Here is a 16,081-nt window from a genome sequence, read left to right as displayed (position 1 = left end):
AATATTCTCTCATCATGTGATTGTGCAATTCGTACGAATCGCATAAACGAGCATGTGCAAGCTGACTGGCAAACAGCTATTCTATTTTTTTTAAATATACACAACTATCGATCTCTATATTCTGTATATCTCGTTGTAAACTTTAACTCATTAAACTACTATGATCTGTCTCTAAGAAATTTCATAACTCTATCACCCTCTATCGGATTCTCAGTCGAGGATTGTTCCAGCAAACGACTCTGCATATAGAATATTTTAAAATATAGAATAAAAATTATAATAAATTATTTCTCACTTATTTTTTAAAAATAAAATTAAAAATAGAAATTAGAAATAAAAATAAAATTAGAATAAAAAAAATTAAAATGAGTGATAATAATTTAATAAATTTAGGAACTACAAAATTGATTATAAAGAAGATAAAAAACTCTTCTACAATGAGAGAATGTTTCTCGTATAAGAATAGAAAATTTACCCGTATTAAAAAAAATTTTGTCTTATTCAAGGGCGAAGTGCTAGTACGCCCCATCCTCTTTTTTTCTGGAGTGTGTAGTAAGGTTTTCAAGATATAAATACCGCATAGAGTTATAGAAAAGAATTATTTTTAAGTTTATACTTTCTCGAGACGCTTGAATTTTAGCAGTATAGTGTCCACTTTATCGATTGTCGCAAAGTTTCCAATAAAATTTTCGTATAAAACGGTATAGAAAAATGGTTATCCGAGAAAAAATATGAAAAATTTTTATTATAAGCTGTAACGTAAATCCTAATATAGAGCTTCATATATATCCATGTTAACGGATGAGAAAAATTATAGCTTCATATATATCCATGTTAACGGATGAGAAAAATTATAATATTTTTGCTGAATTCATGATCAAGTGTTCAAAAATCCTACTGAGCATCATCAAATTAGGATATTATGATGATAATGACTTACTCATAAATATTATCAACAATATATGACAAAAGAAATGGCTAATCATGAGGGGAAAGATTCAGGTGGATTATTTTGTGGCGGTCACTGCATCGCGAACGCACCATCGACACACCGTCGCGTGCAGTCCCGCGCCGGATGGTGGTTCGCGCGCCCGCCACTAGATGGCAAATCGAGAAATCACTTTCTCGTGTTTGAAACGCTACAGCGGACCCTATATAAGAGCGGCACTCGGCATCGCTCTTCGCCTCAGTCGCCTCGAACCAAGTAATTGGTAAGAGCTGCACTGCGACGCTCTGGAGGCCAGCCCTGGCCTCATTGCTCTACATACGGCAGTTTTTCCTGCTGGCAATTACCGACCTATATTCGATCGTACTCCCCGCGGCAGTTAACGCCGCGGTTACCCCTCCGGGCTTACGTCTGCCGGCCGTGAACGCCGCCAAACCGGCCTTACCCTTGACGGCCGTGAACGCCGCCACTTCCTTCTGGCTTACGTCTGACGGCCGTGAACGTCGCCAAACCGGCCATACCTCTGACGGCCGTGAACGCCGCCAGGTCCTTCCGACTCTATCTCTGACGGCCGTGAACGCCGCCACCCTCCTGGCCTTGCCTCTGACGGCCGTGAACGCCGCCAGCTTCCCAGCCTTGCCTCTGACGGCCGTGAACGCCGCCATATCCATCTCGCCTCTCTCCTACGGACGTGGTCCTATCAGCTGTGAACACCACAGCCTCATCACGTCCCGGAAGGTCTCTCGCGGCCAGCGATGCCGCCCAATCCGCCCGTGTCCGGGCGACCTGCTCCAGGCCGCAGTCGCAGCCCGCCGATTTCCATTAGCTCGGGGAGCCGCTGCTCATCCGGAGGACCTCCGCCGGCGTACCTCATCTCCAGGGGCCGCCCACGACGTCTCGTCATCCCCGAGGCCATCGACGCTGCCCACCATCCAGGAGGCGCCAGCACCACGACGCTCGCCACCGTTGACTGCGCGACTGTCCCGCACCGCAGCCGGGACACGCATCTCCCTCACCGTGCACCGGCCAGGAGGGACAAGTCACCGAACGACGAGCCAGGAGCTCACCCAATCGCTACAGGCAACAACTCCTAGACCTGTTCGGCTCGGCTTCCTCCTCCGAGGACAGCCTACCTCGGCCGCCGACTCCGCTCGCAGGGGACGCGACAAGTCTCTCGGCTTCCTCGAGCGCTACTACACCGGAGCGACCACCAACTCCTGGCCGTTCCTTGGAACTCGGCGCATCACCAGACAGGCCGTGGCAGCTCTGCGCAATAGAGCTCGGCCACGTACAGCATCGGCCGCCGCGCCGTGACACTTGCCGGTTTTTCACCGAAGCCGCCACGCAGACCACAGGATTATCACCGGCACCGGTCAAGCCTCCAACGCTCACCCCCCGGCCGCGCCGAAGAGGAGCTGGGGCTCGGGAAAGACGTAGGGAGCGGCTGCAGGAACTGGCGCGCGCACGCGCAGAGACAGACGCGACCGACTCGCCTACATGCTTTTCCCGCGGGACCCAGACTAAGTCCCGCCTGCCTATGTAGCACTTTTGTTTCTTTGCATTTTTTCAAGAATATAATGGCTTTTATTTAACTCAGCATTCCTTGATTGTTAGCGTGCATGCAACCTTCACATATCCTTCAGCTTGCGCTCCTATTATCCAACGCATCGCGATACTTGGCTGCTACTCTTCCGCATTGCTTGGTGCTGACGCTCACATCGCTGGTCCGTCACACCGCTGATCGAGGACAGATATCTCCACGGACCGAGAACCAGCTTCCACAGCCGATTGCGAGCGTCGCAGTGCAGCAGGCCACACTCAAGTGCGAGACGCGTCACACGCACACGCAATCGCCATCCACGCCACCAAGCGTCACACCACACCACAAATTCGCGACAATAACTGGCGACACCACATCACGGAGGCCATAATTTTATCAACCAAACAGAAGTAATAAGTATTAATTTAAAAAATTAAAATGAATTAAAACAAATAATTTAAAAAAATTCAAATTAAATACTTTTTTGTAAATATAAAATAGTATTACGATTGCCCAGTTAGCAAAATGTTTCAAATTTGCTGTCATATTGCCGAAAGTCGTTGCAAACGACATTGCAACAACTAATTTAGACAAACTCGGGACAAAGTGAGACAGCATTATATCTGTCGCGTTGAAGTCAATGGAATAATAATTTTAATAATGACAAATCGATGGCAATATGTCGGCATCAATCTATTATTCACAATTTAATGACAATACGTGTTATCAATTTGTCATCCGCAATTACCAACATGTTGTTGTAGCAAATTGGCGACAACTTGAAAGCAATTTGTCATCATCGGTATGCTATCCACACTCAACAGCGTGTAACAATATGACAAATAATGAATGCTACATGTGCTGATAATATGCCAACAAAAGGTTCTGTGCCAATTTTCCTGGTAAAAATAACGGACAGAATCGGACAGAAACAGATAAGATTTTTATCAGTTTCTGTTAGCTGTCTGTATACAGATAAAACCAACAGCTTACAGTTTAAAAGCCGATAGAAATCATGTCCATTTCTGTCCATAATTTTTATTAGAGTTGTACATTATTATGCATAGTATTTGCAAATATTTCGAAACAACACTGATAATATTTAAGAGATAATAAAGAATATATAAACTTATTATTGTTGAAACGACAATGTGTATCCAAAAATATTGCATTTTTTAACAAAATGGCAATAAAATTATATCAGAAGAAATTTTTATTAATAGATTTCAATTAATAGATTTCAAGATAACAAACTGTAACAAAAACGCTTCTAATATAACTATATTGCCATTTTGTAAAAAATGTTACATTTCCTGACTTGAGTTGCCGTTTCAAAAAAACTTAATTTAAATTATTTTCTATTAACAATTAAACATCATTTGTTGATGTTGTTACAAAACAATCTAAATATATTGATCTACAGTAAAATGATTACATTAATTGCAATTGATTTTTTAATAAATAAGCATTTTATAATAGCAATTCATTTATAATTTATTTTAGCAATGATGCACATTAGCTGATTCGTTCTCATCTGCATCATTGTGATTGCTATCGCGAATTGTCCACGCTATCATCATTTACATTCATGTTACGTGCATCCCACAGCTCACCAAGTAAATGATTATCAGCTTGGTATCGCAATCGCTGACGTCGTCCTCTTTCCCCTATATTCATTCTTCTTTTTTTGTACATTTCGGACTATTTGTTTTCCAAAAAGCCTCCGCAACTTCTCGAAAAAATTCGTCTCTCAATGGCCTTTGAAAGTGCGTATTCATACATACAGCATCTATAAATTAACAGTTAATATTGATTCAATTTATTATTTCCTTGATTACAATAAATTATTTTATGTATTTAAGATAAAAAGTACTTTTTGAAATGTTGAATAGAAATTTTTTACAAGAAAAAATCATAACGGAATTAAAAAAAATTGAAAGATTATTGTTCTTAATCACTTTTTGTATATATACTTTTATGCGTACACGCGCGCACGTGTGTGTGTGTGTGTGTGTGTGTGAGAGTGTGTGTGTATGTGTGTGTGTGTGTGTGTGTGTGTGTGTGTGTGTGTGTGTGTATGTGTGTGTGTACGCGCGCGCGTGCGCATTGTCATAACAACAATAATAATTTATAAGATATTTATATTTCATTTATATTTATATTTCATTTGATTTTTATTATCTTTTTTTATATTTGGATATTTATGTTTATATTTTGACATGCAATATATTTTATTAATCAAAATAACTTACCATATATTACTTTTACTAATTTTGTATCAAACAATGGAAGATTTCCTCGCTCTTCCCAAACCGAATAATGTTTAATTGTGTCATCTGTTATCACTTTTTTCATGCAATACTTTATTGCATCATATAAAGTAAAACCACCTAAAAAATGTAGATACTGAATCTGTAATAATAATACATTAATTTTTATTTCATATATTCATTTCATATTCATTCAATTATTATTCATTATTCCACAACTTAACAAAATTTTTGAAAAACTTACAGCATTATCATATTCTTCTTGCGATATATTATTAAAATCTATTACTTCTTGCATTGATTGCAATGGAAATAAAGATCAGCGCCAAGTGTTTTTACATAAAAATTTTTTTTATTTAAATAAAATTTTATCATTTATTTTATACTGTTACTTTATAATTCTTATAATAAAAACGTAAATTGAGTAAAGCAATTTTGTGATATAAAAATATTTTAAAGCTAAATAATTACTATCACTTGGGTTAGAAAAAGAAGTTTTTAATAGATAGAAAGATATACATATAATTTGGTTTTTATTATTTTTAAATTAAAGAAACTACTACTTCAGTTTTATTTTTTTAAAACAGTGGTTTATCAAATCTTTTATACGATTGAAATATATAATTTGACTAAAATGAATTTGTAGCTTCATGTTTGTAAGACTATAACTTGGCGCCAATTATTGATATCAAATCTTTTATATAAATTTTTCACAATTATTTGAGTTGGCAATATCCACTATACTTGACACCTTTTTTTTATCTTTTTTTAAAAAAAAAGTAATTTTATAGTGATATCAGACATTTTGAAGTATTCCACTATATTTGACACGCTTTTTTTACCTTTTTTTAAAAAAAGGTAATTTTATAGTGTATATATATATATATATATATATATATATATATATATCTAATAAATAAACATGTAATCTTATTATTTCATATATTCTATATATATATATATATATATATATATATATATATATTGGAAGAAATAATAAACTTCCGATCAAATAATGTGTATATACATATATATTGTTATTAAATAGTTTAAGATCAATATAAGTTGGAAATTATCAAATATCAATCTTTAAATTCTTTGTAAATTTTGCAATTTTATATATATATATATATATATATATATATATGTAATTGTCTAATAATATATAATATCTATATAATATCTATATAATATCTAATAATATATAATATCTAATAATATATAATAAATAGTTGATTAGAAATATGATTCAAAATTATAATATATGTATAGTTCTCTAGATATGTTATTTTTTTAATTGACAAATTTTCATTTTTATTCGCTTTGGAACTGATTTTTCTAGAGTGACATAATAAGAGTATGTAGATAAGATTGAATAAAAGAATAATATCTTTGTTCTCTGATAAAATGAAAAATAGAACTTGCAAAGTATAAACACAAACATGAGTTACACTCCGAAATTATTACAAATTGTCAAACTCGCCGCGAACGTCAACATCGTTGGCCACCACTCGGACGTGCAGAAAAAGAATAATAGTAGTATGCAATTTATTAATACTGCTAATGTTTCCTTTTTAATTTTAATATACGCGTATTTATTATTATATTGATACCCGACAGGTCTAACCAAAAACACTACCGTGTTTACATCAATCAATTTTATCGACCCAGCGGATAAATCAGGCCGATAAATCAGGGTCACTGCAGGACCCAGCGAACATTGATTCGCTAGATTCTACAATAACCCTGACTTCAGTCTGATAAAACGCTGGGTCGATAAGATTAATAATGACATCTCGTGACAGACGTTGCAGCCGTACAAAGGCGACGATAATGACGTTTCTTAAAGTAAAAATTTCCAAATCGGACTTTGTGTAGCAATATCTCTACTTGTAGGGCACGTAGCAGAAAAATAAAAATACTTTTATTATGCAAGTCGGACTCAAGCTATCGATCAAATCTACTTAGAACTTGATCAGTATAGCCGTTATTGAGATTCGATAATTTCAGATGCTCGAACCTCGACGACTCGCGTAAAGTCACACGGCAGTGTTCTCGGTTGACTTGACACCCGAGACACTACCGTGTCTCCTGATAACTGCATGCTCCATACGCGTGAGATAGATACGTACCATATTTCTTTATCTCGTGATTTATTATTTTCATAATCAGATTGATTAGAATCCATGTAGAAGATAAGATTGTGTTGTAGCTAGTTAAAAAAATTAGCAATAAATAATAAAATTTAAAAAAATAAACAATTATTTTTAATAAAAATTACCTTATTTTCAAGTTAAAAATTAATCACTTGTAACTTAGTTACGTTCAAATGAATTATATTTTAACTTCAACTAGTTCTTTTAATATCAACTTTTAACTTATTAATTTCTATCTATAAAGTTAAAATATTTTTATCTCTTTCAAAGCATTAATATTTTTTTGTTTAACCAATTTCTATATTTATAAACAAACATCTTTATGTCAATGTATGTATGATAGCGTTAATATGTATCAGTGCACATTGCATTCAATCGAATTCACTATTAATTAATTTTACGTAGATATTAACTTTAACATTTAGTACATTAAGACTAAAAATTAACTTACTCATTGAAGATATTAATTACGTCGGATTATGCTGTCGATGACATCAGAATGCAAAAAACTTGTTCATTAGTTATCGCAACAAGAAATTTGTTTATTATTTGACGGAATATAAGGAATTTGTTGACAAAATCTGTATTCTGCCTTAGTTGTATGTAAAGACGTTATTGTAGATGTAATTTGATGCTGATATCTATCATCAGTGTGTAGTTAAAGATCCACAGAACGAATTTAGAGACTTCTTCTAAAACACATAAAAACTATACACATATGGACTTGGGATGAAGTGAGGAAAAGTAGAATTATTCTGTTATACTTACATTAAAATGTGTGGTAGAGTTCAGCGGCATTAAATCAATATATGTTTTTTGAGGTAAGCATTCTTCATAAGCTCCAGTAACATTTTGCGGACTATATAAGTGCCTTATTGGATTTATTAATTGAAGTGAATTGTTATTCATGGATGGAGAAGCACATTCAGTTCGGATATCAGCTTCATTTTCTTTGTTAATGTCTAATCTATTTCTTATTTCGTTAATATTCATCTTCAATGTCAATCTGATGTAGACTACACTTATCATTTCGTGTTTTATTGACTTTGTCCACATCTGATGATGAAGTCGTTATGTATTTTTTAGGCCGTACGATCGGACGAAACGAATGACCAAAGCTATAAATAAAAATTTTTGTTATTATTTTAAACTACTACATGAATAATTATTTTTTATAACAAACATATATTAATCAAGCATATATTAATTGTTAGTTGCATTGTTGTATAAAAAAATTAATTAAATAATTATCTGTTTATATTTTTTTCAATATTATATTTAAACTTAGGATAAATTGCAAACAATGACAAGATTTGAAAACACAATTAAAAGTGAAGAAATGCAAAAAAAATGTTTCAATAAAATGAAATTTGGTTGAAGTTGCTCTTTATTTATGCCTTATTTTTGCCAGAGAATGTAATCGCAATGTTTGTCGTGACGGCCAGCTCAACTACATATTGTAGGCGAGCTTTCAGATTGCAAGAACAGAAAAAAGATACAAGATGCAAGCAATTCAAGCGTAATGTTAATCTCCAAGGAAATTTCTTGTAATCAACATAAAATTCAGTTCTGCGCAAATGTCATTTTCTGGAATGTCATCTGACTTGCAAAAACATTAAAAAAATCAATTTTTATCATTGCACAAGATAAAATTATTTTGGCTTATTATTACAAGCATATAATTAAATAAAAAGAAATAAAAAATATAACGCGAAATTCAAATTGCTGAGGTAAGATTGTAGTATTTAACATTAATCTCATTAATGTATACTGTTGTAGCCAGATCTACAACCAATAATAAAATAATAACCAATAATAAAAGTAGTCCGCATGGCAACAAAATTGGGTCGCATGAATCTCGAAAAGTCTTTCGAAAGACGACACAAATGTGTGACCGCCGAAATTGCGACCAGTCTTTCGAAAGACCGTAGAAATGCATCACGCGAGAACATTGCGAAAAAGCCTATCAGCAAATTCCTAAATTTGATGATCAAACCGAGCGTAATATTGATTAATCAATATCACGCAACCGATCGACGCAATCGATCAGAATGCTGATCGGGCATCGATCAGACTATATAACCGGTTACACAAGGCGGAATCGAGAGAGTCAAAAGTCAAAAGTAAAGAATAACGTGTCGTTCGGAATCGTTATTATAATTATCGCGCAAGATATTACAAGAGCACGGCGAAGTTCACGCGAGCCGTACTATCAGCGCCTCAGGTGACATATTCGATCGTCGGCCGCCAGAGTAACGCGATACGCGCCCGCCGATGTTTAACCGTGTGTGAAAGAAATAAAATAAGCAATACTAAATCCAAGAAATTGTGCATTTATTAAATAAACCAAGTAAAATAAAAAAAGTGTGTTAGTGAATTCAAGAAGATTTCCTTCCATTCTTTTGATCCTGCTCGGAGTCCCAACTCCTTAGGCTTAACGAACCCGACTATCTCTAATATTATCGTTGTAGCCCATCCGGGGTACAACAATACTATACTCTTGCGCATATATTAATGAGATTGATGTTAAATACCACAATCTTACCGCAGCAATTTGAATTTCGCGTTATATTTTTTTATTTCTTTTACATGAATTCAAGTTAGCTCAGTTCAGTTTTATTATCACGTTAAAAATATACATGCTTTCGAAAGAAGTTTGACTTAAAATAAGTCCTACGCTTGATAATCATCGCCAATAGCACACGAGATATGACAAGGTAATAACAAATTAATATATTAGCAATATAATAACAAACCTTCAATTGATTACTAAAAATTGCATGTCTATGGCATGAGACAGTAATAACATTAGTTTTATGGATTCGTTGTCTAAATCATATTTGAGTCCAAATGACCGTAATAATTTGGAGGTTTTTTTAACTTAATGATTGTAAATGTTGGTGGATAAACAACCAGCTCACATTGTACCTCCTTAAAATTTATAAGAAATTCATTTTTTGTAAAATTATTAGCGATCAATAATTTATAATCAAATTTTAACTTTTTGAGCTCATATATTTGAGCACACATAGGAGATTTAAGAAAACTTTTTTCATTATACATAGGAATATTTCAAGATTGAGGAAAAAACAATTAAAAATCAAAAAACAGTATAAAAAAAGACTACTTGGAGTTAATGCAATAATGGAATACCGGTTAACAATACCGTGAATTAATTTAAGCAAATCAAAAACTATACTATTTATTTTATTAACTGAACCTTTCAGCACAATTTGTGCCATTTTCAACAAACTTTCGTAGATAATATTTCTTACCAAAATATGTTAAAATTTAGTATAACATTTCTAATTATCAGTTCTTGTATTGACTTTTTCATAAATACCTCAAAAATATTGCGTGCAGAATAATTAGAAAAATCAAATTATGTAAAAATAATTTCATTTTAAAAAATGCTGACAATTTTCATGTAGCCTTAAAGAACTGATATTTTTCAATAATTTATTTTTCCATTATTTATCTCCCTTCTATACCCAAAAAACTTATTCATAAAGATGTAATGTATAATATTATTAACGATTCTCATTTTATATGCATCACATTGTATACATTTCGAATCAACAACTTTTTAATATAATTATATCAAATTATACTGTAATATTATACATAAATTTAATAATTTATACTTTAACATTAAAATCGCTGATGGTGCTATTTGGGCCATGCTAATTATTTAATTTTTTCTTTTTTGTACATTTTATAAATACTACAGAATATTTATAATATATGAATATAATAAAATTAATTTTTTAATAAAAGAAATAATAAATTCTTTATTAAAAAATACCAAAAATAGGAAATTAGTAATTGAATACCTTTTATAATTCAATTGAGATCAACAATTCTAATGTTAAAATTCATTTTGTGAGAAATAACATTGTAAAGAAACAAACACATACATATCTACGTTTTGACTGTACTCGTTGTTTATTCCACACAGAATAAGACCAAGCCAAGACATGCTTTTTGATTAACAACTTGTTTCTTTTTGTTTTCCATTCTGTCAAAAATATAAATTCAAAAATACATGAAATGTTATAGTTTATAAAAGAAATATATATAAGTATAATATATAAGTATAAGTATATATAATAAGTATAAGTATAAGTATATATAAGTATAAGTATATATAAATATAATATATAAGTATAATATATAAGGATACTATTATATTGACAATTGAGAAAGATGCAATATTGAAATATTGCAACATATTCTACAGATAGAAAAACAGAAAATAAACAGAAAATAAAAACACGAAGATAAATTGCAATGCAATGGTCTTAAATGAATGTAATGCTGACTCATATTTATTTCATTTTTGAAATATTGATATTTCACTTTTAAATTCATAAAATAAAAATTCATGAAATAAAAATATTTGTATTAATAAGCATTTTATATAAATATCATAGTATTTTAATTTATAATTAATTTATAATAAATTCATTATTAAAAACTATTTATAAATGCTATTTATAACTATTTATAAAAAAATAAAACTATTTATAAAAAAATTAACTATTATTAATAATTAACTATTTATAAAAAAATAAAACTATTAAAAATGATACTAACTTATTAAGATCATTTAACATTATTTGTAATAGTTTCTAATAATGCTACCGGAAAATGTATTGGAAAAAATTTCAAAGTAGAATATATAAAGTATATATTACTCGTGCATACGTGCATAGTATATTAAATTGATTATTAATATAATAATTGGATATTAATTTCCAAAAAATAAAAATTTCCATAAAATTTCCATAAATTTCCATAAAATAAATATTATAGATAAGATCTTCTGAAGATAGTTCAATTGTAATTTATTTTTATGTTGTACATTTCATCAACACTTACTGTATTATAATCTATAAACGTAATATAAACGTAATGTATATACATAATGTAATTTCTTTTCAGCTTTGCTTACTAGAAACATTACAAAAAATGCCAACATTAAAAGACATTGTAAAATAAGCTATAGAAAGTGTGTCAGAACAAGAAAAATATTTTATAATTATAGAAGAACACAAGCAATGCATTTTCCTGCGATAGGCTCATCAGTATCAATAAAATTTGAATCTCAGCCTTTATTATTGTTAATTCTCCAGCATGGCATCAAGTAACATTTCATCTTTATTTCATTTTTAGATACAACATTAAAATTATTACACAATACAGAACAATTAAAAAACCGAATAATAAAGAGAAAACCGACATCATAAAAATCTTCGATAATTTCAAATTTTTTTACCACTGTGGCGGTCACCGCCACTCCGGCCCAGCAACGAGCGCGCCGGCGCGCGCCGCCGCGCTGCCACGCGCCGACACCGTGGGCCCGCGCACGGGAGTGACACACGCTCGCCACGAGATGACCAGCCGTCCGACCGTCTGCTCGTGCGCGGAAAGCCGTAGGGCCCGCCCGCGCACGAGAGTGATACACGCGCTCGCCACGAGATGGCCACCCGGACAATCATCAACTCGTGCGCGGAAGACCACACGGCTGCTATATAAGAGCGGCCAGCACCAGCAACCGACACTACCCCTCAGTGCGCTCTGGGGCCCGTACACGGCTAAAGAGACACTGAGGTCCGACCGCTTGCGGTCAACTACACGGCCCTTTTTGCCGGCGTTACCGACCCTTCACAGGTCGTACTCTCCCCTCGGTGGCCGTTCACGCCATAGAGGGGCTCCTCACCCTCCGACGCGGCCGTTCACGCCGTTGGGCGGGACTCTAGGCATCCCTGCCGAGAGGCACCTGAACGAGCCACCGCAGATTCCGGAGGAAGGCTACGCCGCAGAGACGACGCCGAAGTACGCCGCCAAGGATCAGACTCCGCCACCACGTTGCAGCCACCGTTACACAGCCGCCGCCCTCGCAGCCGCATCCGCCCGTGCCCTAGCGGCCTGCTGGCCGCCATCACCGCGGGGAGGCCTACCCCCGCCGCCAGGACCAACGCCGAGCGGACTTCACGGCTGGGAGGACGACGAGACGGCCAGGCACCGACACCGACGACACCGCGCCGACCAGAGCCCGCGCCGCCAGCGCGGAGGAGCGAACATCGCCCCACGGCCTCGGAGCGAGACCGTTTAGTCGAGCTGTTTGGCGCCCTCTCGACTTCCTCCTCCTCGGCCGACAGCCACACGTCCGGCCCAACATCGTGGACGCCACCGCGGCCGAACGCAGCAGCTCCGCGGACTTGTCCGCCTACGCCGGGCCGCAGCATCCATTTTCCGGCCCGCAGGGACGCACGCGGCGAACCAATCACCCCGCAACGGGCGAGGTTTCCGCCGCAGATCGCGGCACATCACTGCCCATCCGTCCCAGGCTTCACTGGACTGCGACCGGAGCCTACCAGCACTCCGTGGCGCCTCATACCCCTTGACCTGGGGAGCATCACGCGGGGAACGCCCCGCCGAGATCACCGGCAGTCTGCGTTCCACGCCGCCTCGCAGACTGAGGCCTCGCCATCCATCGAAGCCGCTCTAACGACCCGAGTCAGGACGCCTCATCACGGCGGAGCCGGTGCCCGCGAGCGACGCGCACAACGTTACAGAGAGGAACCACGCGCCCCGGTCACCACCGGAGGCACCTCGTATACGTGGGGGACTCAAACTCCCACGCCGCGCCATTAATGTACACGACGCTTTTCTCTATTAAAAATGTATAAAATGTACTCATGAGAATCGCCTATTTCTGGGAACCAGCACGAACAACCTTCCCTTCCCCGTCGCCCATTCCGCTTTGTACTTGAGAAGCAGACAGCGGACTGGCTGCGCCGGAGACTCAGCAGATTCACAACATTTTCAGTGGTGGATATATGAACCACCACATTGGTGTACACACAAACACTATACCACTAAATAATATTCATTATTCATTTCGAAAATATTATGTACGATGCACACTGATAAGTTATAAAGAATACAACATCTGAAAGATTGCTGAAAGAATCAACATTTATAAACATTTATATGTGTAGACTTCAATTTCTTATATTGAAAACCATAAAATCCCATAGGTAAAGGACTTTTATGTGTCTTCCAAAAACTTTAATTATATTAGTAACAATTGAAGACTTCAGTTTTCTCATTCTTCTTTTTCAGATTGTCTGTAGAAAAATTGTAGAGGACAATGAGATTTTCTATAGTATTTTTTAAAGAATGTTATTCTCGTAAGGAAAAGCTGAAAAAGAATTTAGAGGACCTAAATGTTCAACATCTTTTGTTAAATGCAATAACGCATGTACGTTGTACGATAGAAAAGTGCGTTTATAAAATTGCGGATATTTTTCTACAAATCTATCAAGAGCAAACTTTGCAAAAAGCAACAATGTTTGCGAAATCGATGAGTGACACAATGCACGTATTGCCGTATGAAGAAGCAAGAAATGCCTATAACCTTGTTTTTCCAAAATACCTTGTAAAGCTACTGGTGCAGTGCATAAAATAAATTGATGCCCTTCAGTTGCCTTGTAATCTTTGTAATTAGTTAGTGCTCTTGGCTTTCTTGCAAATTTTCGCGGGCAATACCGTGCAATATGTTCCAATCTTTTTAATATAAAATTTTGATTTCGACGAGATAATTCATTTCATTTTTTTTCCATACTTTTCAGTAACCCATGTAATTAATAATTTTTTGACAATACCGATGCATATACTCAACAGATACCTGCGAAACCATACCCATTGGACATACCCATTGGTAAACGACTTAATAGACTCGGTCCTTTTTGATCTTCATCATCGAGTTTATTATATTCCTCATCTGTTCGTAAGCGATGATTAATGTCCATAAAAATCGTTTGGTCCTCGCATCGAGTATTAACAACTCGATATTTGGAACATGGATTACCTGGAAGTATGCTCAAAATGATTCAGTATCCAAGAACGTGCAGATGTGTTTGCAATAAAGGCTCATAGTTATACAGGGATTTTTTTTTTGGAGAAATAAAACACTATCATTATTAATTACTTTCAGAACATCATTAATAAATTGCTGAAGAAATACATTAATATCATGTGATTTTTTAGTCCCTTTATAGATTCTTACAATTTCAAGTTTAGAATTGGCGATATTAGTTACAACAATTGAATCGGCCAAATTTGAATGTTACCTTTGAATGTTGACTTATTCTGGCATTGACTTAATCTGGCACCATCAGTACTCCAATCTATTTAGATAATATCTGGAATCAAGTTAGGTGATGTTTTTTGTAAAATTTTACCAAGAGCTTTTGTAAATCCTATATGCAGATATTCTCCAGGATCAATTTTTGAAACAATAGGACCTTCACGTAGAGTATTTAATAACGTTCGTGAATCTTTCGGAAGATACGAGAGAAAAGGTAATGATCGCAATGTTTTTAAAATAATATTTCCTTAAATATAATTAAGATTGCCTTGTACGAAAGCTGTCGCAAGAGAGATTCTTGAAAAGTCTCTTGTGCACTTGCATTATAATTATTTTCCTTATATTGAAAAGTGTCAAATGTTTCTTTGATATACAGAAATACAACTTTGACATCTGACATTGGATTGGAAGAAGAAAATTCATTTCCTTGTTTACTAACATGTAATATTTGGTCGAAAAGAGAATAATATTCAGATACTGGGCATATACTAATATAAGGTTCATTCGCAGTGTCTATCACTGGAACATTAGTCACTTGAACATTACGACTCTTTTGGTCGTTATTCCGTAACAAATTTAAAATACGTGAACATTGGCGTAATTGTAACTTAATAATAGGTTTCCGATCACGTAACGTTTTATAATTTGGAGCTTTAAATGGACTCATTTTTCAAACGAGAACGAGCAAGGAATTCAGCAAGGAACTCAGCAAAGGATTCAGCAAAGGACTTGCCAAGGACGTCAACTTGAAAAATAAAAAATAATAACGAATGAAATTAATTCATGTGCGAATAACACAAGTAAAAGAAGATAAATCTTTTTTGATCGAAAGAAACCAACAAATTTTTTTACCCAAAAATGCTATTCTAAACTAAAACTGGAATAGTAATATGGCAAATAAAATTGATAAAAAATGTAATTCGTAATGCAACTTTGAAATAAATTAAAGCATAAGCAAGGCAAAGTATATATTGAAAATTAAAAAAAGATAGAGATTCCACTGTATTATTT

At 35.1% G+C, this 16,081-nt stretch overlaps 1 protein-coding gene and 1 pseudogene across 1 annotated transcript; both read right to left on the bottom strand.

Annotated features, from left to right (window-relative positions):
- Positions 1 to 3,856: 3,856 nt before the first annotated feature.
- On the bottom strand, positions 3,857 to 5,069 carry LOC148935600 (uncharacterized; the record flags this gene model as incomplete). The annotated part of the gene is made up of 3 exons (XM_089081146.1): positions 3,857 to 4,275; positions 4,739 to 4,925; positions 4,962 to 5,069. Coding segments are annotated over 3 exons (411 nt in total), but the record flags the coding sequence as incomplete, so codon positions are not given.
- An 8,719-nt stretch (positions 5,070 to 13,788) lies between these two features.
- Positions 13,789 to 15,737, bottom strand: LOC148935599 (uncharacterized; annotated as a pseudogene).
- Positions 15,738 to 16,081: the final 344 nt, after the last annotated feature.

The sequence above is a fragment of the Pogonomyrmex barbatus genome, unplaced genomic scaffold (assembly GCF_055798465.1).
Source record: "Pogonomyrmex barbatus isolate J1 unplaced genomic scaffold, ASM5579846v1 scaffold4, whole genome shotgun sequence".
Taxonomy (NCBI): Eukaryota; Metazoa; Arthropoda; class Insecta; order Hymenoptera; family Formicidae; genus Pogonomyrmex; species Pogonomyrmex barbatus.
Note: the sequence above shows the minus strand (reverse complement) of the source record. Positions and strands in the feature narration are given on the sequence as shown.